The sequence below is a fragment of the Cervus canadensis genome, chromosome 17 (assembly GCF_019320065.1).
Source record: "Cervus canadensis isolate Bull #8, Minnesota chromosome 17, ASM1932006v1, whole genome shotgun sequence".
NCBI classification, from domain to species: Eukaryota; Metazoa; Chordata; class Mammalia; order Artiodactyla; family Cervidae; genus Cervus; species Cervus canadensis.
In genome coordinates this window covers 31,479,840-31,504,997 of record NC_057402.1, presented here as the reverse complement: position 1 = coordinate 31,504,997, position 25,158 = coordinate 31,479,840, and the positions used below count along the sequence as shown (strand labels likewise).

Genomic DNA, 25,158 nt, shown 5'->3' with positions numbered 1-25,158 from the left:
TCCAATGGATATTCTTGCTCTATATAAATAACATGCCTCAGAACTATAAATGATATAAGCAATTTCAATGTAATAAGAAAAAATGCACAACTATGTGGACTAAAAACAAAAGATCTAATTCCAGTTGCACCCTTTCCAACCCGCTAAAAATAAACTATACTCAAATGAAAAGGCATTTAATTTACTATTTGGAATATCCTTGATAAACACCAATTTTGTGTAACATCTCTGAACATCTGATACCATCTCATGTATAATGCAAAAAAAGCTATTTCATTTTCATCTATTGACAGTGAATTTAATTTACCATTGCAGCTCTTTTCCTAGAACTATAACGTTATTAATTCCGCAATCAAGCTCTTTTGAATGCTTTTATTTGTACCAAGGATTTTCACAATTCCACATTGATTTTTTCCGTCATAACATACCTTTTAAACATAAGAATGAATATGTTAGCAAACTTTCCTAATGCATAAGGAAAGTTTCAGAGACAAGGAAAGCCATCTACAAAACTACACTCACAGAAAATAAACTTTTGAAGGACATCATATCTAAGAGATTACACCTTAGTTTAGCAAGTGTAATGTTTACCAAATATAGTACATTTAATTTATATAACTAAATGATAGTTCCAACCAATCTAAAACCTTCTTATACAGTATAATGGTCCATTTTCTACAACCAAGCGATTGGCCTCCAAATGTTTTGCTTACATTCATGCCAGATGTCTTTGCTGTACTAAAGAACTCTTACTGAATTAGATCATTGAAAGCAAATCAGCTTCTATTTCCCACCAAGAAAAAAAAAAAAAAAAAGCAGCACTGGTCCCCTCAGCACTGAATAAATATTTTTATGGACATAAAGATGAAATAATCAAAAAACATGGCAGAAACTGCATGAAGGTAAACACAAATAATGTTTTATCTAGGAGATACACTATTCAATTATGGAGATTTTTCAATTAAACTTAAAATCCATATACTAAGTAGAAAATGATTTTTAAAAAGATAAATACTCAGAACTATGAAACAGTTGAAATTTTTAAAAACACACTGAAAAGTACAAAAAAAAATTATACCACCTAGCAAACTTGCCATATTCCACTGGATTACAGTACCTACAGTACCACACAAACTGTTAACATATTTTGATCAAACACAGCTTTTAAATAACACAAATTTTGAAGCATGGTTCTACTTCTCACATAATATATTTCCTTGTCACAATTAAATTAAAAACACAGTATTTTAAAAATCTTTAGAGGAAGCACTTGTCCTCTTTACTCCAGGGCCAACAAACAAAGCAATGAAGCAGAAAGAGGTACATAATGGATTTAGAAAGTAAATGGTCCATTCTTTTAAGAAGCCTTTCTATCCCCTCTTCTGAATTCACTCTAGACTAATTGTCATTACAATTATGTCTGAAAACTCCAGAAGAACCCTATTTCCTGATGCCAGCTGTCCAGGTTTCTATCTTTATATTTTAGTTTGTTTGTTTTTTTTTTTTTCTAATCAGAAAGAAGTAGTTAGAAATACCCAGAAGATTCATTTCGAAATTGGTCTACATCAGAGATGGAATATCAATTATAGAAACCAAAGGTAATCAAGAGTGAAAATACTTCTAAAATTATTCCACAAATACTCTAATACAGCAAATACCTAAATAAAGTCTACACTATTAAGAATTCTTTCAATACAGCACACGACACAGGTAGATCTTTTTTTTTTTTCTTTCCTTGGGGATTTATCAAACAATCTCTTCATCATTGCACCTACCTGGGTAAAAATCTTTGGACTTAGACAGCTTGATGGTGGCTCCAGTTTCTTTTTGCAATTGAACAATTGTCTGTCCTCCCTTTCCAATTATAGATCCAGCAGCATAACTAGGTATGAGAACCTTTAGAAAATACTGGCCGTCTTCTGAAAAATGCAAAGAAATACACTCCATTAAAACAGTAATTTTAAACTTTGTACCCTCCCTCCACCCTCGAGAGAGAAAAACAGAGATTAAACCACTGGGCATATAGCTGCAGGAAATATGGGGTTAAATTGTTTTTATAAGGAACAAAAATAAGCCAATTACACTGAAAAATAAGTAAGTACGAAATGTTTCCCATTTTGCAGAATTTATACTTTCTCTAACTTGGAATTAAAATCTAAACATGTTCTATTATTTTGCAACACTGTAGAAACTGATGACTAAATTCCAGTTGTTATTCCAAACATGGAAGTCTTCCAATTCTATCTGTGGTTACTATGGTAAAAGAAAACGAACTGACCCTTCAACAAAACTTCAAGATTTATGCAATGACAAACCTTCACTTAACATATTGCAAAATAAATAAATAAAAGGACGGTAAATAGTGATGAGCTATATTTATTTGACACGAGCAAACACACAAGCACTACAATTAGCCATTGCCTGTATCCTACTTAAAGTATGCAAAACAACCATTCTCCTACCAAATAATCCACCCAAACTGTAGGGTGTATTCCAAGCCTTCAATAACTGCCAGGAAATAACTCAAAGTGATGTGGACTGGCAAATCTAACTAATCCTGGAGTATTTCTTTAGCACTCCTTAGTCTACTATGATCTCGTTTAAGCTCATTAATTAAAGGACCTTAAGAAGAATTTTGCCAATACTAAAAAGCTTAGGAGTCATTTACATCAAATACATTTAAAGGTGACCAGATAATGTTCCTTCTCCAAAAGAATCACAATTATTAAAACGGAGGGGGTGGATGAACCAAAAAAGACCGAAATGAAATGTTTTAGAAAATAAAGCCAACTCCCTAAACTTTAATTTCCGTCAAACTGATGGTGTCTTAAATAGGAAACACCCCGGTAAATCCAGCTTCCTTATGTGAATATGAACGTTCCAAATTTTTCGGGTGTGCCATTCGCAAGACCCCCATCCGGCTCTAAAGTACATGCTGTAGATAAATTCACCTCTGCCTCGATGCATTGGGTGCATTGTTAAGATGACTCCAGCGCAAATGAAGAAGCGGTACCGGTCCCGTTATAACTCATCTTCCCGGGAAGCGCAGGATGTTAACTAACAAGTCACAGTACCAGACACCCCCACCCTCGTATGCACACCCCTGAAGACAAATCAAAGAGATTTTTGCACCGACAGTAGAAGTGCGGTAAGAGCATGCACTCTTCAAGATTTTGCATACTACTTGTGGCCCAAACCAAGGGGATGAAGAGAGCAAAACTCTCCGGTGCCCCAGTCATTCGCTCTCCGCTACCCGAGTGCCATTTATTTATTTATTTTATCCGACTGTTAAATGCAGCGCGCATCTTCGGGCGGCCATCACCTCGCTCGGGGTCATCCTCTTCCTCCTTAACGGACCCCCTGGCCCAGGTCTAGGATATTTAAACGGTCAGCCTTTCGACCGGATTGAAGGGAAAGAGAGGTCTATTCCGAAAAACCCGGTCGCCATTTTGATGAATGATAAAACACAGAAATGGAAATGTATCGGGACCGGCGAGGTGCGGGGCAGGTGCAGGGGAGGGGGCGCGAGGCAGGGCGCGGGAGCCGCCGGCTTCGGGCTGGAGGTGTCCGGGCCGCGGGAGGGAGGGAGGGCGGCGGGAGGGAGGGAGGCAGGGGCGGGCGGCGGGGGATGGGGCCAGCGGGGAGGTGGAAGCGATACCCACCGCCCGTATTGGTCCTCTTGGTGCTGCCGGCTTCAGGGGGGGCTTCCAGCGGCCTTTTCCGCGAGTCCGGCGGGTCCAGGTCTATGGGCACCCCAGTGTGGGTCCCGTTCTGCTGGATGGGAGCTGCCGCCATCATGCTTGCAGTTCTTGCCGCTTCTACGGGGAGAAGGTTCTCCCTTTTGTTTTGGCTTTTGCTATTTTTTTTTTTTTGCTTTTTTTTTTTTTTTTTTGCTTTTGGGGTCTCTTAAGGTTGTTTTGTTTTTGTTTTTGTTTTTTTTAATCGGATCAATAGAAATCTCTTTAAGAAAAAAAAAGCAATGTTGCTGGTTTGGTTTGTTCTCACTGGGGAGGGGGCAGGGCTGAGGAGCAGCTGCAGTGCAGTGTCAGGAAGGAGACAGGGGAATGGAGGGGGTGTGAGAGACGGAGGGAGAAAGAAGGAGAAGAAAGGAGAGAGGGGGAGAGAGTGGAGAAAGGAGAGGGGCGAGTGAATGAGCGGGAGGAGGGGAGCGGGGAGGACGGCAGAGGGAGTGGGAGACGCGAGGGCTGGCGGGGCGCGGGGAGAAGCCGAGGAGGAGGGGAGCGCGAGGGAAAGAGTGAATGAGCAGGAGGAGGGGAAGGAGGTGGATGCGGAGAGAGGAGCGAGCGGCGGAGGAGGGCAGGAGCCGGGAAGGAGCGCGGCGGTCCCGGCGCCGCGCTAGCGCTGCGCTCGCTCCCGCTGCTGGTGCTGCCGCCGCCGCCGCTGCCGGAGCGGTTCTGCCGTCGCCTGGGCTGCTCGGCGCTGCTGCTGCCGCTGCCGCTGCTGCCGCTGCCGCCCGGTCTCGCTCATTATTTCTCCCGCTTGTGGGGGGGGGAGGGGGGAGGCTGGCGGGGAGGGAGGGGGATGGCTGAGAGGGGAGGGTAGTGAGGGGTTGAGTTCGCAGACTCCCACACACTTCGCGCTCCGGTCCCTGCCTCTCAGCAGCGCCGCCGCCGCCGCCGCCTCCCTACGCCGAAGCCTCAGCCTGCGGGGGCGGGGTGGGGGGGGCGCGCCTGAGGGGGGAAGAGTGTGCGTGTCTGCGCGGGAGTGAGAGCGCGCGCCGGCGGAGCGCGTGCGCGGGGGCGCGCGCCGGCGGCGGGGGCGGGGGCGGGGCGCTCCCGTGGGAAGGGAGGGGTGAAAGGTCGCGGGTCCCCGGCAACACGGCTCAGGCAAACGTAAGCCGCTTGTCGCAGAAACCGAGGGGGTCCAAGAAACGCGCTAGGCTGGAAGGCGGGAAGCAGACGTTACTGACAGCCGTGCCAGCCAGTAGTATGGAAACGTGAGAAAGGCTCTTCAGGCCCCTTCCCAATCAGGAAACTTGGGTATGAGAGGGAGTGAAGGGGTGGGGTGGCATCTCGGTCCAGCCGGGACTCGAGCGGCGACAATTTTGGCTAGACTGAGAAGGGCATTCGAGTGACCGTTTACAACGGGTGGGACAGCGTTAAGGCTGAGGGAGGAACCTTAGCCCTATGCTTCCAGGACTTCCAGCTAGGTACCTCCGTTTTTAAGAGTTAGGTGAAAGACAGTAGTTAGCCTCTCACTCAAGGGCGGATCTACGGAGTGATTTCATCAAGAGTATTACTCGCACTGTGTGACTTCGTTAGGGAACTTGAAGTGTCTCACTCGCCGCCTTAAATCCTTTCGGAAACAAGCCAGGATATAAATAAATAAAGCTAGGTAGGAGTATCCCCTTCACGGGGCGCCGAGAGGCGGACTAAAGACTGGCAACAGCTGGGTGTGTATCCAAAACTAAATTCCGAACGAAAAAGGAATATACGAGTAAAATGCAGCGCAATGTGCACATCTTATGATTACACAGATCTCGGATATATAACGAACTAAAAGCTCAACCAGAACACTACAGACAAGAAAATATATATTTGGAGTAGACGCTGAATGTCGGAAAAGATTCCGTTTACAGATGAGTAAACTGACCCAGTAAAGTATTTTGCTCAAGGTCATCCATCAAATTAGTAATTAAATCAGTGTACTAGGAAGCAGTGATAGTGGAAAACCATGGGCTTTGGAGTTCAGAAATCTTGGTTTCAAGTTCCTGGCGGGCATATTCTAAAAGTATCATCAGACAGCCCCTTAACATGTTGCTGTATGTATTAAGGGCTTTTACCATGTGCCAGGCAACCGACTTCACATGTGCTCTTTACATGCGGTGTATCATGTAGTTATTACTGTCTTCGTTTAATGAGGCAGTTTGGGTTTAGAGATATTAATAATTTTACCTAAATCACAGTGGTGTAAACACAGTAGTAATCATTCAACCTAAAGTCGTCTTGATTCCAGAGTCTGTCCACTTGAATACTGCAGGACACTGGAGCCTCGGGTTCCCCTCCCGCAAAATAATGGGTCTTTACCTCCTGGAATTCTTGAGTCAAATGAGATAATATTCGTGGCAACGTATTGTAAGATGTAAAAACGTATGAACATATTCACTAGATTTCTAGAACAAAGATGCTCCTTTCCTATAGGTTTCTAGAACAGCACTTGAACGTGAAAACGGCTTTAGTATCAGGCTAGCTCGGAAAGAACTTCACTCTGATTGACCAAGAATACTTGCATAGCTGAGGCAATAACGGAATAGAATAAAATTTGATTTCTGGTAGATAGAGAAGGGAATGGAAAGAATACTAACCTTGCTTTTAGCATCCTTTATTGGAAGGAGCATCTAGGTGGCATTGGGATTCCTGGTACTTTTAAGTAATAAAAGACAACACTCAGCTGAATGAGGAAGAGAATAACGTTTAGTTCGAGAATAAAAGTTCATCTGGAATATGAAAAACACGTTTGCCTTAAGTCAGGGAAGAATATGCGCTGAGAGCTGAAAGGGAAAGCAGGTAAGTTAGTACATATTGGTAGAGGTCTGTGAACCGAAGTCCAGAATTTCAATCTGATGTATGATGTTATAAGAAGCCACAATATAGCCCTCATGACCAAAAATAAAGAGAATTTATACACAGAATTGGATGTTTTTTTTAACGAAGGGAAAGCTGTGATGAGAAAAAAAAAATGTGGTTTGGAATAAGCCTGTGGTTGTCAAGATAGAAAAAAGGCTGATGCCAGATATTACACAAAGTATTCTGTGAAAAATGTGCAGACATTTTTCATAAATTGAAAGACATAGTTTTCATAAATTAAAAAGTAGAAAAGGGATTTGCAACTAGATTATTTCAAAACAGTAAAAGATGAGGGACAAAGATAACTCAAAGATAGTTCAAAGCTATATTACATTAAAGTCTGGGCAAAGTGTTCAGTAGAATGTAGTTTTAAATTGGGGAAAGACTTAAGTTTTAGAACTGGAAAACTTGAGGTTCACAAATTTCTAAAAAGAAATAAAATATTTCTAAAATAGTTGGAAAAATATTTGTCATTGCTGTAAGTTAGATTCAAAATGAGCCTTCTAAGTTAAATTGCTTTATAGACATAAACCTACTGAAATAGTCATGGCACTGTATTCTTATGGTATTTATTTGCCCCTTCTCTTATTCATCTTTAGATTTAATATTTAAATACTGTTGACCACTACATGGGGCCCAGAAGCAGAAGATATGGTTTTTAATATGGATGTGTGTGTGTGTGTGTGCGTGTGCACATGTGCAAGCTCAGTCTCTCTACCGTCTGACTCTGTGACCCCATGAACCATAACTGGGCAGGCTCCTCTGTCCATGGAATTTTCCAAGCAAGAATACTAGAGTGGGTTGCCATTTCCTACTCCAGGGGATCTTTAGGCTATCTCATAGTAAGCAAGCTGTGTTATGCCAGGAATTAGACACTCTCCTAAGTCTCTGACCTGGTTAAACATCTAAGGATCAGTCAGCTCTGAGCTGATTTGATCAATGACGGTTATCAGAGTGTACATTCTAATTAAGCCTCTATTCCCTGGTATAGTATATTTTGTTGTCTTTTTAGAAAAATTATACTTCATTTCTCACTGCATATACCTCTACCATTCTGATCAGATAGACAAACATTTTACCTGTTGTATTCTGCATTTTGTTCCAGCTAATAAAACTGAAAAAATAAAAAGGTAAAGCGCCTCCCAGTTTATTATTAAGCTGCTGCACAGCATGCTATATTATGATACAGCATGCTATACATCTTATGCTGCAAATAAACTGTTTGAACTTTCCAAAAATGTAATAGAAGCACTTGACCTTTTAATTCTCTGAAAAGAAATAGTTTATTTTTTAATTAACCAGGCAATTGGCACTGCAAATTTAATAATGTTTTTCAGATCTTAAGACACAATAGAATTTGTGTGCTTTTCATTAACTATTTGATGACTTATGAACATAAGCAACTATGATAGAAAATGATACTAATCTGAAGAACAAAATGCCCAATCTTTATTGACTTTCATTGGATATCCTTTTCCTTCCTAAATTTCAGTCTGAGTAACAAAAGATAATATATTTTTGGTAATAATGATTGGCTTTTTAGAGAAATCACAGATAATTGATATCCACAAGTATACTCAAGCCTATTTCTTTGTCTCCATGTTCCTGTCTTTCCTACAATCAGTTCTGTTACTAAAGAACATAAATACTGAGTATTTCCCTGCAGCCTAAGCTTTGGGAAAATATTTTCTGAGTTTATGGTCTATTAAAAGCAGATCCTGAGTTAAGGATTCAAGTGCAAGTAGTTTACTTTGGAAGTGATTTCAGGAAGCAGTAGGATCCTGGGGAAGTGAGACAGGGAATGGAAGGGAGGCAATGAAGGGTGTGAATTCCCCAGCAAATTATCACTGTGAGCGAACAGAATCTCAGTGGGATTTCCTGAAAAATCATTGAAATGGTAACCTCAGAATTATCCTGCTGAAAGCCTGAGAAAACAGGTGTATATATGCACCAACTCTCTTCAGTCACTGGTCAGGGTCTATTTACAGGGTGCATTTATACAATGCATGCTGGCCAATCTTCCAACTACAAGAGCAGCATCTTTTTTTGAGGACTTTCTATGGAGTCTGGAAGCTGTTCTGTCCTTACATAGGCTGAAAATGCTGTGGTATATCCCCCACCATTTTGGAAAATCAGGCCAGTGTGCTCTGACAAGGAGATATGGGTAGGGCAGTAACAGTTTATTACTAGTATCAAAATGAAATTAGGAAAAAGGAAAACGAGAAACCTGTTCTTGCAAAGTGTTGGAGGGAAAGATCAAATAAATATGGAAGTATGAAAAAATTCGGAAAGCTTAAAGTACTAAAAGAAGTTTTACAATTTTAGCAATCCAAATATTGTAACCAAGCAGAGATTGTCAATAGCCCAACTGATTTTGTTTTTAAAAAATACATTTTTAATTTTTTAGAGAGACTCAGTGTACCTGTTCCGATTATTTTTTCACTCAATCCAGCACAAAGAAAATAGTAGCAAATATATGCCAAAAGAGTGTATCACCTAATCCCACATCACAGGGATTTAAGTTTATAGAAGTTAAGTTATATATATATAGTCTATAGTCATATATGTATATATATATAGAAGTTCTATAAACAAACTGAAGAAATATTTTTCTAAGATTGCACATCTTAGAAAGTAATTTATTGGAATTTTTCATCCAGCCTTTATGTTTATACAGTTAATAATACAAATCCACTGCTGGTGATATGTTTATGAAACAATCTATAAAAGCTCACACTAATTTATACAGAGATATAAATGTGTTATTAGCATTATTCCAAAAAGTCCCCAAACTTATATTCCAGTTGCAAATGTGTCATCCTAATAGGTATTGAGATATGTTAATATTATAAGAAAATCCTAAATTCTTTAGCACTGAGTATTTTATGAAATGCATATATAGACAATAAATAACTAACCCTTTCTGCAGTGCAATAGAAAGAGCCTTGTGATAACTAGAACACGGCTGTGTAAAAAGTTAACCTTAGGGGAAACTGGGGAGAGTATTGGGGAGCTTCTATTTTTGCAACTCTTCTTCAAGACTGAACTTATTTCAAGGTAAAAAGTTAAAAACAAACAAAAAGAATCTTGAGCTGATGATCTCTTTCTGACTCTTACACTTAACTTTATTAGCTTACTGTTGTTCAGTCACTAAGTCATGTCCAACTTTTTGACCCCATGGACTGCAGCACTCCAGGCTCCTCTGTCCTCCACCATCTCCTGGAATTTGCTCAAATTCATGTCCATTGAGTGGGTGATATTATCTAACCGTCTCACCTCTGCCATTCCTTCTCCTTTTGCCTTCAATCTTTCCTAGGTAACTGTTACCTGCAGTTACTCATTTCCCTGCTCTGAGTTTCAGTTTCCTCATCTGTAAAATAAATGAATTGAAAATGCTCTATAAGTCTCCAAAACAAATTTCTGTATCAGTATGTTTGCTATCATTCATAGAATCATACAAAAAAAATGATCAGAATCAAAGTACATATTGTATGCCTTCAGATGCATTTTAAAAATCAGTTAATAACACAGGTTTTGGAGATGTATTTTAAGTGCAAAGCAAAACAATTTACCAAGGAAAAGAATTTTGATATTGTAAAGAATATATTTAATATATTTATTCCCAATATTTTTGCACTTTTAAAATAATAATTCACTATAATCTATAGTTGAAAATATTTTCTTGAAAGCATAATTCAAATTGTGGAGTTTCATATTTTAAGTCATTTGGATGTGAAAAAATACTGGGGTGAAAAAAGTAAATGATAAAGTTGTTAAGATAGAGGTAAAAAAAAGAAAAAAGAAATACAACTATAAAAGTAAACATTTCTATTATTACACATGGGGAAGTTGCCATTTAAAGAAATTTGATGAAGAAAAAAGATTTTATGCTTTCTAATTGGCAGGGTTAAAAAAAGGCAAAGCTCTTGAGTATTATTAGGGTGACTATGTAATTTATTGTCTCAAACTGGGAAAATTCTGAGGGTAATTGATAATTGCTCTAGGACATCTAGCACAAGCCAAGAACATCTTGGTCAAATGAAGACTCAGGATCACTCTAGGCATTATCAGAATAGAGTATGCATAGTTGAAGTTATTTTATGGAAGCAACAGTGATTTAATATGTGATTTAAATTAGTTGGTAAAACATATGAATACTACTCAACTCCTGCTTCTCTAGTTTACTTTGTATAATAAATTAGCATAGTCTCACATCCTCTCACCTCCATGATGTTTTATTTCTTATCTATACTTTTATTTTTGTGAGTGTGCTCAGTCATTAAATCATGTCCAACTCTGCAAACCCCATGGATTGTAGTCTGCCAGCTTCCTTTGTCCATGGGATCTCCCAGGCAAGAATACTGGAGTGGGTTGTTATTTATTTGTCCAGGGGATCTTCCCAACCCAGTCGAACCTGCATCTCTTGTGTCTCCTGCATTGCGAGCAGATTCCTTATCACTGAGCCACCTAGGAAGCCTATACTTTTATTAGCTAGAGCTAATGCGAAGAGTTGATTTATTGGAAAAGACCCTGATGCTGGGAGGGATTGGGGGCAGGAGGAGAAGAGGACGACAGAGGATGAGATGGCTGGATGGCATCATCGACTTGATGGACATGGGTGTGAGTAAACTCTGGGAGTTGGTGATGGACAGGAGGCCTGGCGTGCTGCGATTCATGGGGTCTCAAAGAGTTGGACACGACTGAGCGACTGAACTAAACTGAACTGAAGACCAAAGATTAAGAACAGATGTAGAAAGGAGTAGAATTTTAAAATGTATCTTTTCACATTTGAACATGAAATTATCAGTTTGATAGGATTATTCCTTCATTAGACAGTACTCTATGTAGCAAGATGAAGTGAGTTGAATAAATAATAAATGTGATCATAAATATAATCAAATACAACTTCAAATGATAAACCACTGGATCCACAGAGAGCATCAGGGAATTGCTTACATTATAGATTGTTCAGATTTCCTCTCTGTTTACTTCTTGCTGCTCAAATAAGCCATAATCCTTGACTTCAGATACACTTCCAGTGTTTCTGGAAAGCCTTCTTTCTACCAGCTATTACCACTGTTTGTTATATGTCAAATAAAGTTCTGTTTGTCTTATAACAGTGTTATGTGTGCTTGCTTATAAGTACAAAAATTTAACATTAACATACATGTATGTTAAAAAATTACATTACCATATTCATCCGGAGATTCTGCCTTGGTATTTAATCTTTTGGTTTCACTATGTAAGCATTTCTGTGGTAGGTCAGAGGTGTTTAATTGACATCATGTAATTCTAAATTATTTTATCCTTATGTCATTTCATATAACTAAGAGTATGCAGAGCTTATTAAAACCTAAGTTTTATATATGGATGTTTATGTGCCTATGGTATAGAAAGAGGGTATGTGAGTGAGTGTGTGTGTGTACATGTGATCGAAAAGGGGAGACAAGAGGCTAGATATTACAGTTCTACCTAATGTCTGCAGTTGGGTATAAAAATTAGTAAATGCAAAATTTGCCTTTATTTACCCTTTTCTTCTCAAGGTTAAGTATTTGTGAGCTTTTAATTTTTTCATTTTACCTTCTTACTATGGAGAATTTGAAATGTATACAAAAGGAGGTAAAATATTATAATGAATCCCATGTACTATCATTTACCTTCAAAACTATAAATTAGTGACCAATATTGTTTCATTTATAACCTCGCTTTTGGGAGTGTGAAGCAAACTCTACATATCATACCATTTTTATTCTGCAAATAGTATATATAGTCTTTTAAAAAATATCTGTAGTATCATCATTACATTGAAAATAATTGACACGAACTTAATACTGTCAAATATCTGGTCTGTGTCTAAATTTCCTCAGTAGTCTTAAAAAGATTTTAATATCTTGTTCAAACCTTAACCCAAATTAATACATTGCTATTGGTTCATGGCTCTCAAATCTCTTTTAATTTGTATCAGTTGGGTTTCCATCAGAGCAGCAGACCAGTAGGATATATTTTAAGTTTACACACACACACACATGGGTATATATACTTGCACACACATATTGGACACAACTGAGCATCTGAGCACAGAAGAACAGATATATAGTGACAGTAAGGGAATTGGCTCTGGTTAAGCAAGCCCAAATCCACAGATGGGCAGTCAGGAAGGAAAGATATAGGGGGAAGAGAGAACAATTTCAGGCCTAACTGTGCTGGGAGTCTCAGATTTTCAGAGACCTAATTGCTTTGATGACTGCCACCTGATTAAGTCAGGCCCACCCAGGATAATCTCCCTTTAGATTAACTTAAAATTGAAACTTTTAAATTGCATTTCAAAATTCCATGACAGCAGAACCTGACTGTTTGTTTAAATAAGTAGGAGAGGTTGTATGTATGCTACAAAATGTGTGCTGCCTCCCTTTTGTCCTCCAACTCTCACAAGAGAATATTCCTTGTAGACCACTCTAACTGGAAACATAACTGACTGATGTCATATCACAGAGCCATCATAACCCACTCTTTGTCAACATGGCACCCATACACATCTCTTTAAACCATATTTAATCACCAAATAAAGACAATAGCAAAATAATACTTCTGGCATAAAGAACTTAGTAACAACAAGATGAACTATCCCACATAAAAAGTGAAAAATGTTAAAAGTGTTAACTCTTTACCTAGGCGAAGGTACAGAATCTTTGGGCGATGTTCACATTTCTCCTGTGATACTCTGTAGATCATTTTTTGTTCATTTTTATAATTGGTTCACAATATTAATGTTTATTCTAAAATATGCATAACAAAAATGTACCATTTTAATCATTTCAGATTCATAGTTCAGTGTCACTGTGTACCTTTGCATTGTTGTGCAACCCTCACCACTATCTATATTTGGAACTTTTTATCTTATCAAACTGAAATTCTGTATCCATTGAACAGTAACTCCCCTTTCTCCTCTCTTTACCCCTCACCCCAGAAAACTATATAAATGCTAACATATAAAGTTAATTGTTATTAACATGTTACAAAAGAGGATGACAGAGGTAATAAAACAAAAATATTTATTACATACACAAATGTTCACTTGAAAGTAATACTCATAATGATTATTGTGTTCTTTTCTGCAAACGGTCACATCATCATGGCTGATATTTCTTCCACTACTTTCTTTCATTTCCTTTTTCCACTCCCCTTTCCATATTCCCGTTGCCCTCACCAAGCTCCTCAGCTGGTTGTGGTGAGATGACCTAAACCTTAATTCCTAAAGGATCTGGGCTATTAGAAATCCTACTTGAATGAAGTTATCATAGTTTACCCCGACTTTTAATCAAAATACATATGAATACAAAGAGATGCCCTAGGGGGTCTCCGGTTTTTTTTAGGCTGAATCCTCTACCCTCATTGTGCAATAGGACCATATTTTTCCTTGATCACCAGGATTGATCACTGCAGCCAGCATAGTAACTCCTTTCTTTTTTCTGTTGATTCAGAGGCTTGAAGAGCCCAAAGTGGCCAAATGGCAGCCACTCCCAATTCAGTGGAATCTTTATTGTGTCCCTTGATGGATGCATTCCTTGTTTTGATATTAAAACCTCTAGGCCAACATACCCTAAAGTCAAGGGAATGGGAAAGAAACATTTTGCTACTCAAGATCACTTGAAGCAATGTGAGAGAAGCTACTCTCATTCCTATCTCTTGGATTTGCATGTATGCTGTACTTAGTCACTTGGTCGTGTCCGACTCTTTGCAACCCCATGGACTGCAGCCCATTAGGCTCCTCTGTCCATGGTGATTCTCCAGGCAAGAGTATTGGAGTGGGTTGCATGCCTTCCTCTAGGGGATCTTCTCGACCCAGGGATCGAACCCAGGTCTCCCACATTGCAGATGGATTCTTAATCATCTGAGCCACCAGGGAAGTCCAAAAATACTGGAGGGGATAGCCTATCCCTTCTCTAGGGGATCTTCCCAACCAGCAATTGAACCAGGGTCTCCTGCATCACAGGAGGCTTCCTTACCAGCTGAGCTACCAGGGAAGCCCATTTGAGTGTAAGGATCTGTAAATCCTGGTGATGGAAGAAACAGCACCATGTGTTAGAGGCTGAGTTAAAGCATTGACTGCATAGATCCTGGAGGACACTGTCTCAATCACATAAGGTATTGCCACCTAGCTGGCACCATAACAGAGTCATTATAAGGGCAATCTATGGTCCTATGAAGCCAGCAGTTTCAGAATGGTAAGACCCGGGAATACCATGAATAGGAGCACATTATCACAGTATAAAACATTGATAATATAGCAGGGTCCTTTCTCTTCAGGTCCTCTTCTTGGATTTATATTAATAAATTGATTCAGATTCAGCATTTGATTCAGGAGCCATGACTCTATTTCAGAGATTTGGGTCAAAATTCTGGTCACTAAACAGAATTTTCCACTTTTACATATTAAGTAAAACTTGAGGAGCCGTCCCATCTCAGGTGTTGAAGTTTTCAGCTCTGAAAGTTAATTTTGCATCTTTTTTTGTATCTCGTAAGAATCCACTTACTATGTTGAATAAACCCTGTAGATTCTTGAATATATGGAAGGCAGTTATAATAATTATTTTAATATCTTTATTGACTCTATCCTTTGCCATTTCTGATTTGGTTCTGGTTGTTTGGATTTTCTCTTCAATATGAATCATATTGGCCCATTTCTAATAGTCTGGTTACTTTTATGTTATTTCAGGCATTGTTCATTTTACCTTGTATGCTGGATATTTTTCGTTTTTCTACACATATTCTTGACCTTTGTTCTTAAATGTAGTTTTTGGAAACTGTCTGATATTTGGCAGTCCTGCTTTTCAGCTTTATGAGATGAGGTGAGATCACCGTATAATCCAGGGCTAATCTTGTCCCACAACTGAGGCAAAACCTTCTTAGTACTCTGAAAGTGAAAGTGAAAGTCGCTCAGTCATGTCCAACTCTTTGTGACCCAATGGACTATACAGTCCATGGAATTCTCCAGGCCAGAATACTAGAGTGGGTAGCCTTTCCCTTCTCCAGGGGATCTTCCCAACCTAGGGATCAAACCCAGGTCTCCCGCATTACAGGTGGATTCTTTACCAGCTGAGCCACAAGGGAAGCTCAAGAATACTGGAGTGGGTAGCCTGTCCCTTCTCCAGCAGATATTCCCAACCCAGGAATCAGCCCGGGGTCTCCTGCATTGCAGGTGGATTCTTTTTTTTTTTCCTTTTTTTTAAAAATTTATTTATTTATTTTTTTTATCAGGGGAAAGCGCGAACGCAGTCCCCCACTACCACAAATTATGCAGTCGAGTTTCCCACATTTGGGGAAATCGCAGGGGTCAGCACATCCAGAGTGCAATGGATAAGCCTCGCCCTGGGAAAACCACCTTCGTGATCATGGTATCTCCCCTGCCAGGTAAGTATTGCAGGTGGATTCTTCACTGACTGAGCTATCAGGGAAGCCCTTTAGCTGAGTGAATTATGAGGTTTTTCATTTTGAGTAGATGGAACAGGAAATATTTTCATCTCTGAGTGAGCACCAAGCATTGTTACCTCTAATCTTTAGGTAGTTTCCTCCAATACATGTGCTGATTATTACTAAGCTGAAGACCCATGGGGACTGTTTCAGATTTCCAGAGTTTTATCTCTATGGAACTCTTATTTTCAGCAGTGTGCCACCCTATGAATTTTAGCCACTCTGTTTATGGTGTTTCTCAAAAAGATAAATATAGAATGTCTATATAACCTAGGAATTTCACCCATAGGTTACATTCTTATGCAAAAGAACTGGAAATAGCTTTCAAACAAATTTTTTTTTTCAATTTTTATTGGAGTATAGTTTATTTCCTCTAAGGGATTTTTTCCCACAGTATTAGATATAATGATCATCTGAATTAAATTTGCTGATTCCCATACAATTCAGTTCACTGATTCCTAAGATGTTGATGTTCAATCTTGCCATCTCCTGCTTGATCACATCCAGTGTACCTTGATTAATGGACCAGGTCCCTTTGCAATATTGCTCTTTGAACCTCAGACTTTACTTTCTCCAACAGACACATCCCCACAGCTAAGCATCATTTCTGCTTTGGCCCAGCCAGTTTCTTAATGGAGCTTTATAGTAGTAATTTCTCTCCACTCTTCCTCATTAGCATATTGGACATGTACTGACCTGGGGGGTGCTCATCTTCCAACCATTATATCTACTACTGTGGGCAAGATAAGAAATGGAGTAGACCTCATAGTCAACAAAAGAGTCCAAAGTGCAGTCATTCAGTTGCTCAGTCATTCATGCTTCAGTTGTTCATTCGTGTTCAAATCAATGCGAATCAGTGGACTGCAGCACGCCAGGCTTCCCTATCCTTCACCATGTCCCAGAGTATGCTCAGACTCATGTCCATTGAGTCAGTGATGCCACCCAACCATCTCATTCTCTGTCATCCCCTTCTTGTCTTGCCTTCAATCTTTCCCAGCATCAGGGTCTTTTCCTCCGAGTCAGCTCTTTGCATCAGGTGGCCAAAGTGTTGGAGCTTCAGCTTCAGCATCAGTCTTTCCAGTGAATATTCAGGGTTGATTTCCTTTGGATTCACTGGTTTGATCTCCTTTCTGTCCAAGGGACTCTCAAGCGTCTTCTCCAGAACCACAGTTCAAAGGCATCAGTTCTTCAGTGCTCAGCCTTTTTTATTGTCCAAATATCACACCCGTACATGACAACTGGAAAAACCATAGCCTTGACTAGACGGACCTTTGTAGGCAAAGTAATGTCTCTGCCTTTTTAATACACTGTCTAGGTTTGTCATTGCTTTTCTTCCAAGGAGAAAGCATCTTTTAATTTCACAGTGGCAGTCACCATCTACAGTGATTTTGGAGCACAAGAAAATAAAATCTGTCACTGTTTCCATTGTTTACCCATCTATTTGCCATGAATTGATGGACCGGATTCCATGATCTTCATTTTTTGAATACTGAGTTTTAAGCCAGCTTTTTCCCTCTCCTCTTTCACTTTCATCAAGAGTCTCTTTAGTTCCTCTTTGCTTCCTACCATAAGGGTGGTGTCATCTGCATATCTGAGGTTATTGATATTTCTCCCGGCAATCTTGATTCCAGCTTGTGCTCCATCCAGCCCAACATGTCACATGGTGTACTCTGCATGTAAGTTAAATAAGCAGGGTGACAATGCAGCCTTGATGTACTCTTTTCCCAATTTTGAACCAATCTATTGTTCCATACCCAGTTATAACTGTTGCTTCTTGACCTGAATACAGATTTTGCAGGAGGCAGGTAAGGTGGTCTGGTATTCCCATCTCTAAGAGTTTTCCACAGTTTGTTATGATCTACACAGTCAAAGGCTTTAGTGGCATCAATGAAGCAGAACCAGATGTTTTTCTGGAATTCTCTAGTAGTACCAAAATGCAGTGTGTGTGATAGTCACTCAGTCATGTTTGACTCTTTGTAACCCCAACACTATAGCCTGCCAGGCTCCTCTGTCCATGGAATTCTCCAGGCAAGAATACTGGAGTGGGTTGCCATTTCCTTCTCCACCAAAATGCAGTAATGAGTTCAACCTCAAAAACAGCAGAATGATCTCAGTTTGTTTCCAAGGCAAATCATTCAACATCATAGTAATCCAAGTATATGCCCCCAAGCACTAATGCTGAAGAAGCTGAAGTTGACCAGTTCTATGAAGACTTACGACACCTTCTAGAACTAATACTAAAAAATATGTCCTTTTCATTTAGCGGATTGGAATGAAAAATTAGGAAGTGAAGAGATACTTAGAGTAACATGCAAATTTGGTCTTGGAGTACAAAGTGAAGCAGGACTAAGGCTAACAGAGTTTTGTCAACAGAACGTGCTAGTCGTAATAAATACCCTCTTCCAACAACCCAAGAGATAGCAATATGCATGGACATCATCAGATGGTCAATACTGAAATCAGATTGATTATGTTATTTGCAGTCAAAGATGGAAAAGCTCTGTACCATCAGTAAAAACAAAACATGGAGCTGACTGTGGCTCAGATCATGAGCTCTGTATTGCAAAATCCAGGCTTAAAGTGAAGAAAGTAAGGGAAACCACTAGGCCATTCAGGTATGACCTAAATAAAATCTCTTATGATTATATAGTAGTGGTGATAGATTCAAAGGATTAGATCTAATAAACTGAGTGCCAGAAGAACTATGGATGGAGGATCGTAACATTGTACAGGAGGCAGGGACCAAAACCATACCAAAGAAAAAGAAATGCAAAAAAGCAAGTGGTTGTCTGAGGAGGTTTTATAATAGGTGAGGAAATAAGAGAAGTAAAAGACAATGGAGAGAGGGAAAGATATACCCAACTGAATGTAGAATTCCAGAGAATAAAAAGGAGGCTGTCTTATGTGAACAATACAAAGAAACAGAGGAAAACAATAGAATGGAAAAGACTAGAGATCTTTTTAAGAAAATTGAAGATACCAAGGGAACATTTCATTCAAGGATGGACATGATAAAGGACAGAAACAGTATGAACCTAACAGAAGCAGTAGATATTAAGGTGGCAAGAATACACAGAATTATACAAAAAAGATCTTAATGACTCAGATAACCATGATGGTGTGATCACTCACCTAGAACCAGACATCCTGGACTGTGAAGTCAAGTGGGCCTTAGGAAGCATCACCATGAACAAAACTAGTGGAGATGATGGAATTCCAACTGAGATATTTCAAATCCTATAAGATAATGCTGTAAAAGTGCTTCATACAGTATGTCAACAAATTTGGAAAACTCAGCAGTGGCTACAGGACTGAAAATGTCAATTTTCATTCTAATCCCAAGGAAAGGCATTGCCAAAAATGATCAAACCAAGATACAGCTGTGCTCATTTCACATGCTAGCAAGGCTATGCTTAATATCCTTCAAGCTAAGCTTCAGCAGTTTATGAACCAAGAACTTCTAGATGTACCAGCTGGGTTTCAAAGAGGCAGAGGAACCAGAGATCAAATTGCCAACATGTGTTGGATCATGGTGAAAGCCAGGGAGTTCCAAAAGAAAGTGAAAGAAAGAAAGTGAAGTCGCTCAGTCATGTCCAACTCTTTGCAACCCCATGGACTGTAGCCTACTAGGCTCCTCCATCCATGGGATTCTCCAGGCAAGAATACTGGAGTGGATTGCCATTCCCTTCTCCAGGGGATCTTCCCATCCCAGAGATCAAACCCAGGTCCCCCCCAAAAACATCTAATTATGCTTTTTGACTGTGTGGATAACAATAAACTGTGGAAAATTCTTAAAGAGATGGGAGTACCAGACCACCTTACCTGTCTCCTGAGAAACCTTATATGTGGGTCAAAAAGCAACAGTTAAAACCAGACCTGGAACAAGGAACTGGTTCAAAATTGGGAAAGGAATACATTAAGGCTGTATATTGTCACCCTGTGTATTTATCTTATACGCAGAGTACATTATGTGAAATGCCTCTTGATGAGGGTGAATGAGGAGACTGAAAAAGCTGGCTTAAAAATCAACAGTCAAAAAACAATGATCATGGCATCTGGTCCCATCACTTCATGGCAAATAGGAGGGGAAAAAGTGGAAGCAGGGACAGATTTTATTTTCTTGGGCTCCAAAATCACTGCAGATCATGACTCGAGCCATGAAATTAGAAGATGCTTACTCCTTGGAAAGAAAACTATGACAAACCTAGACAGAGTATTAAAAAGCAAAGACATCATACTGACAAAGATCCATATTGTCAAAGCTATGGTTTTTCTGGTAGTCATGTACAGAAGTGAAAGTTTGTCCATAAAGAAGGCTGAGAGCCAAAGAACTGATGCTTTTGAATTGTGGTGCTGGAGAAGACTGATGAGGGTCCCTTGGACTACAAAGTGATCAAATTAGTGAATCCCTAAGGAAATCAACACTGATTATTCATTGGAAGGACTGTTGCTACAACTGAAACTCCAATACTTTGGCCATGTGATGCAAAGAGCTGACTTGGAAAAGACCCTGATGCTGCAAAGATTGAAGGCAACAGGAGAAGCGGGCAGCAGAGGATGAGATGATTAGATAGCATCACTGACTCAATGGACATGAATTTGAGCAAACTCTAGGAGATAGTGGACAACAGAGGAGCCTGGCATGCTACAGTCCATGGGGTTGCAAAGAGTTAAACACAGCAACAAAAATCAGTTTATTTTTTAAATAAAAAACAGTTTGTTTACAATATTGTGCTACTTTCAGGCATACAGAAAAGTGAATCAGTTATACATATGCATATATCCACTATTTTTTAGATTATTTTCCCATAGAGGTCATTTCAAAGTATGAGTACTGTTCCCCGCATTTTACAGTAGGTCCTTATTAGTTAACTATAATGTGTATATGTCAATCCCAAACTCCAAATTTATCCTTCCCTCTTGGTAACCATAAGTTCAAAGAAATACTTTTACATGCTAATTGCAGAATTATTCATAGTAGCCAAACACTGGAAGCAACTCAGATCTCCATCAATTAATGAAGGGTTAAAAAATATGGTATAGTCATACAATGGAATATTATTTAACCACAAAAAGAATTGAAGTATTTATACATGCTACAATGCAGATGAATCTCAAAAAGATTATACTAAAATATAATAAATATATTCTCATTTAACATAAAGTATATAGCCTGTATGTTTGATGAGAATATGTTTATTCTTATTTGTCTGGGAATTCTGCAATGAGAGCTTCCCTGGTGGCTTAGAGGGTAAAGCATCTGCCTGCAATGCAGGAGACCCGGGTTCAATCCCTGAGTAGGGAAGATTCCCTGGAGAAGGAAATGGCAACCCACTCCAGTATTCCTGCCTGGAAAATCCCATGGACGGAGGAGCCTGGGAGGCTGCAGTCCATGGGGGTCGCAAAGAATAGGACATGACTGAGCGACTTCACTTTCACTTTCACTTTCTGCAATGATAGAAGAAAGAATACACACACATACACCACATACACACACACACTACATACAGTACTCTTCTATTTAGCTTTTAATTCCTATCAAAAATGTTATTTAAGAAAAATTTATTGTAGTTCTTTTCAGAAATTATGCATTGACACTGGTTGTAGATTTTATAATCTTTGAAAAAGTGTATATTCAAGTTCTTTGCTCATTTTTAAATTGGGCTATCTTTTTATTGTTGAGTAGTAGATGCTCTTTATATATTCTGGATACAAGTCCTTTATCAGATACATGATTACCAAATATTTTCTCCGACTTTGTAGCTCATCTTCATTTTTTGATACTGTCCTTTGACACACAAATGTTTTTTAATTTGATGAATTCCAACTTACCTATTTTTCTTGTTTCTTCTTTAGGTGTCATTTCTGAAAATTCTTTGCAAAATTTAAAGTCATGAAGATTTACTCCTATGTTTTCTTTTAGGAGTTTTATGGTTTTTAGCTCTTATATTTAGGCCATTGACCCGTTTTGAGTCAATTTTGTATTTGGTGTGACATAGGATTCCAACTTCATTCTTTTCTTGTGTGGCAATCCAGTGTTCTACCACAGTGTTAATTATGCTTGTCATGTATCATGGAAGGCTATCAGAAGCCAGAGCGTTATAACTGTAACTTCCCAATGACCTAAATATTTTGTTGTTTAGTTGCTAAGTTTTTTCCAACTCTTTGCAACCCCATGAACCTCTATCCATGGGATTCCCCAGGCAAGAATACTGGAATGGGCTGCCATTTCCTTCTCCAGGGGATCTTCCCAACCCAAGGATCGAACCCACATCTGCTGCAAAGGCAGGTGGATTTTTTACCACTGAGCCACCTAGGAAGCCCGACCTAAATATTAGCAACACTCTTTTCTGCATTAAAATGTAGGTAAGCCTGTTGTTACCTGATAAGGAGGTAAAGAAGGAGGATAAACATAAGGAAGGAGATGATAAGATTCTCTTTTAGATTGAATATAGTTATTAATATCCTTATCAATAATATATTACAGAGGCTCCACAATTCCTGGGAATTCACACACTAAGAGTAGGATATATGATTTTATATACTCTTTGTGTCCTCCTTTCTCCAGAAACCCTATTACCCCTATGACAAAACAACCTGCGGTGCTAAGGGGTAAATATTTTAATTGTTCTAAATTCTCTCGTTATTCATTTTCACTCCTTCATTCCACTCTCTCTCCTTATAAGGCTAAGTTAAGATGAATGGAACTCTCACCATGCTAAGCTTCATGAACTCTCAGATTTCCTTTATGGCTTGGCATTGGTCAAACAAAATATTTTGCCTGTTAAACTGAGGAAAAATTGGAATGTTTCTAATAAAGCTTATTTGGAAACTAAGAAAAGAAAAAAAACAACAACCAGGAAACACAGAAAAAAATAAAAGTTTAATCCATTCCCTGAAACTTACAGAAACTTTCCATAAATTGGTTTAGTTAGTATTTATTTATGGAATACCATAAATATTTATGACCTGTATGCAGGTCAGGAAGCAATAATTAGAACTGGACATGGAACAACAGACTGGTTCCAAATTGGGAAAGGAGTATGTCAAGGCTGTATATTGTTACCCTGCTTACTTAACTTATATGCAGAGTGCATCATGAGAAATGCTGCTGGATGAAGCACAAGCTGGAATCAAGATTGGTGGGAGAAATGTCAATAACCTCAGATATGCAGATGACTCCACCCTTATGGCAGAAAGTGAAGAAGAACTAAAGAGCTTCTTGATGAAAGTGAAAGAGGAGAGTGGAAAAAGTTGGCTTAAAGCTCAACATTCAGAAAACTAAGATCATGGCATCTGGTCCCATCACTTCATAGCAAATAGATGGGGAAACAATGGAAACAGTGTCAGACTTTATTTTGGGGGGCTCCAATATCACTGCAGATGGTGATTGCAGCCATGAAATTAAAAGACACTTACTCCTTGGAAGGAAAGTTATGACCAGCCTGGATAGCATATTTAAAAGCAGAGACATTACTTTGCCAACAAAGGTCCATCTAGTCAAGGCTATGGTTTTTCCAGTAGTCATGTATGAATGTGAGAGTTGGACGGTGAAGAAAGCTGAGCACCGAAGAATTGATGCTTTTGAACTGTGGTGTTGGAGAAGACTCTTGAGAATCCCATGGGCTGCAAGAGTATCCAACCAGTCCATCCTAAAGGAGATCAGTCCTGGGTGTTCATTGGAAGGACTGATGTTGAAGCTGAAACTCCAATACTTTGGTCACCTCATGCGAAGAGTTGACTCATTGGAAAAGACCCTGATGCTGGGAGGGATTGGGGGCAGGAGGAGAAGGGGACAACAGAGGATGAGATGGCTGAATGGCATCACCGACTCTATGGACACGGGTTTGAGTAAACTCCAGGAGTTTGTGATGGACAGGGAGGCCTGGCGTGCTGCGATTCATGGGGTCGCAAAGAGTCGGACACGACTGAGAGACTGAACTAAACTGAACTGATAGAATACCAAGTCTTGCTTCTCTTTTTCTTACTTCAGATATGCCAGGTATTGTTAGCTGCAGATAGATTTAGGATATCTCCACAGCTAGGTAATACATTTATCAGTTTCATTTACAGGTTTATATTCAGTTCCAGTTCCAAGCTATAACTTTTATGCTTTAACCAACCATATGAGTTAAGACATGGACCAATATTCCCTTAAGTAATCCCAAGGATTTCAATTGCTTATTTTATTAATACAACCGTCTACCCCACCCCACCCCTGACCCAATCATCGTATGTCTTTATTGTTCACCTATTTGGTGTATCCTTTGCTGAATCATTTTTACTGACCGGCTGGAAGTTAGTTCTACTTTAAGTGAAACTTAGTTCCTTTACCTGAATTTGTGTATTAGGAGTTATTGAGCTATTGTCTGGAGGAAAAATTCCACCCAAGATTTTCTGAGGCATGAGTGGCTCATCTAGAAGAGACATGTCAGTACTGAGGATTGGCAAGAGGAAAGTGATTCTACCTGAGAGACAGAATTATAAAATGTCAAAGTCCACTTGCATGCAGCTAACCTTAATGGGGAATGACTGAGTGATGTTGTGAAAAATGAACCATTCAGCATTGCAGGTTAGAGGGCAGTGTTACAGGTCTTTGAGGCCAAGCCTCCACCCAGTGAGTGGCACTACCCAGGCAGGATTCTCGAGCTTGTCAGTGAATCAGTGCCCTACACAGAAGGAGAAGATGAACCGCAGTAATGGCATCATGGAGCATGTGTATGTGCATACTAAGTCGCTTCCGTCATGTCTGACTCTTCCTTTTCGAATGGACTGTAGCCCATCAGGCACCTCTATCCATGGGATTCTCCGGGCAAGAATACTGGAATGGGTTGCCATGCCCTCTTCCAGGGGATCTTCCCAACTCAGGGATCAAATCTGCATCTCTTATGTCTGCTGCATTTGCAGGCAGGGTCTTTACCACTAGCACCACCTGGGAAAACTTCATGGAGCATAAGCAGGTAATAACTGGCATAAAGACCACCTTCCCTCAGCCTTCCATTTCTGGACAGGTACCAACTACACCTCTTCCAGATCTTCAGATATTTCTAGGGAAGAAATAACCCCATTTATTCAATACAACAAAAATAATAATTTATGA

General features: G+C 39.5%; 1 protein-coding gene and 1 non-coding gene across 8 annotated transcripts in view; both read right to left on the bottom strand.

Annotated features, from left to right (window-relative positions):
- The window catches only part of NOVA1 (NOVA alternative splicing regulator 1), a 157,961-nt gene extending 153,329 nt beyond the window's left edge, over nucleotides 1-4,632 (bottom strand). For 3 of the 7 annotated variants that reach the window (XM_043489669.1, XM_043489666.1, XM_043489671.1), the window contains exon 1: nucleotides 1,776-1,902. Coding sequence is in view for 2 of the 7 variants with exons in the window: in XM_043489664.1 (XP_043345599.1) it covers nucleotides 1,776-1,919; nucleotides 3,663-3,798 (280 nt within the window). In the remaining 5 variants the exon portion in view is untranslated. Of the gene's footprint in view, nucleotides 1-1,775; nucleotides 1,920-3,662 lie in introns of those variants that run through there. The other 4 variants (XM_043489670.1, XM_043489667.1, XM_043489664.1 and 1 more) reach the window with 3 other exon arrangements.
- An 11,210-nt stretch (nucleotides 4,633-15,842) lies between these two features.
- On the bottom strand, nucleotides 15,843-16,006 carry LOC122419926. Its single transcript, XR_006263131.1, has one exon. It is a non-coding gene; the product is annotated as a U1 spliceosomal RNA (small nuclear RNA).
- Nucleotides 16,007-25,158: the final 9,152 nt, after the last annotated feature.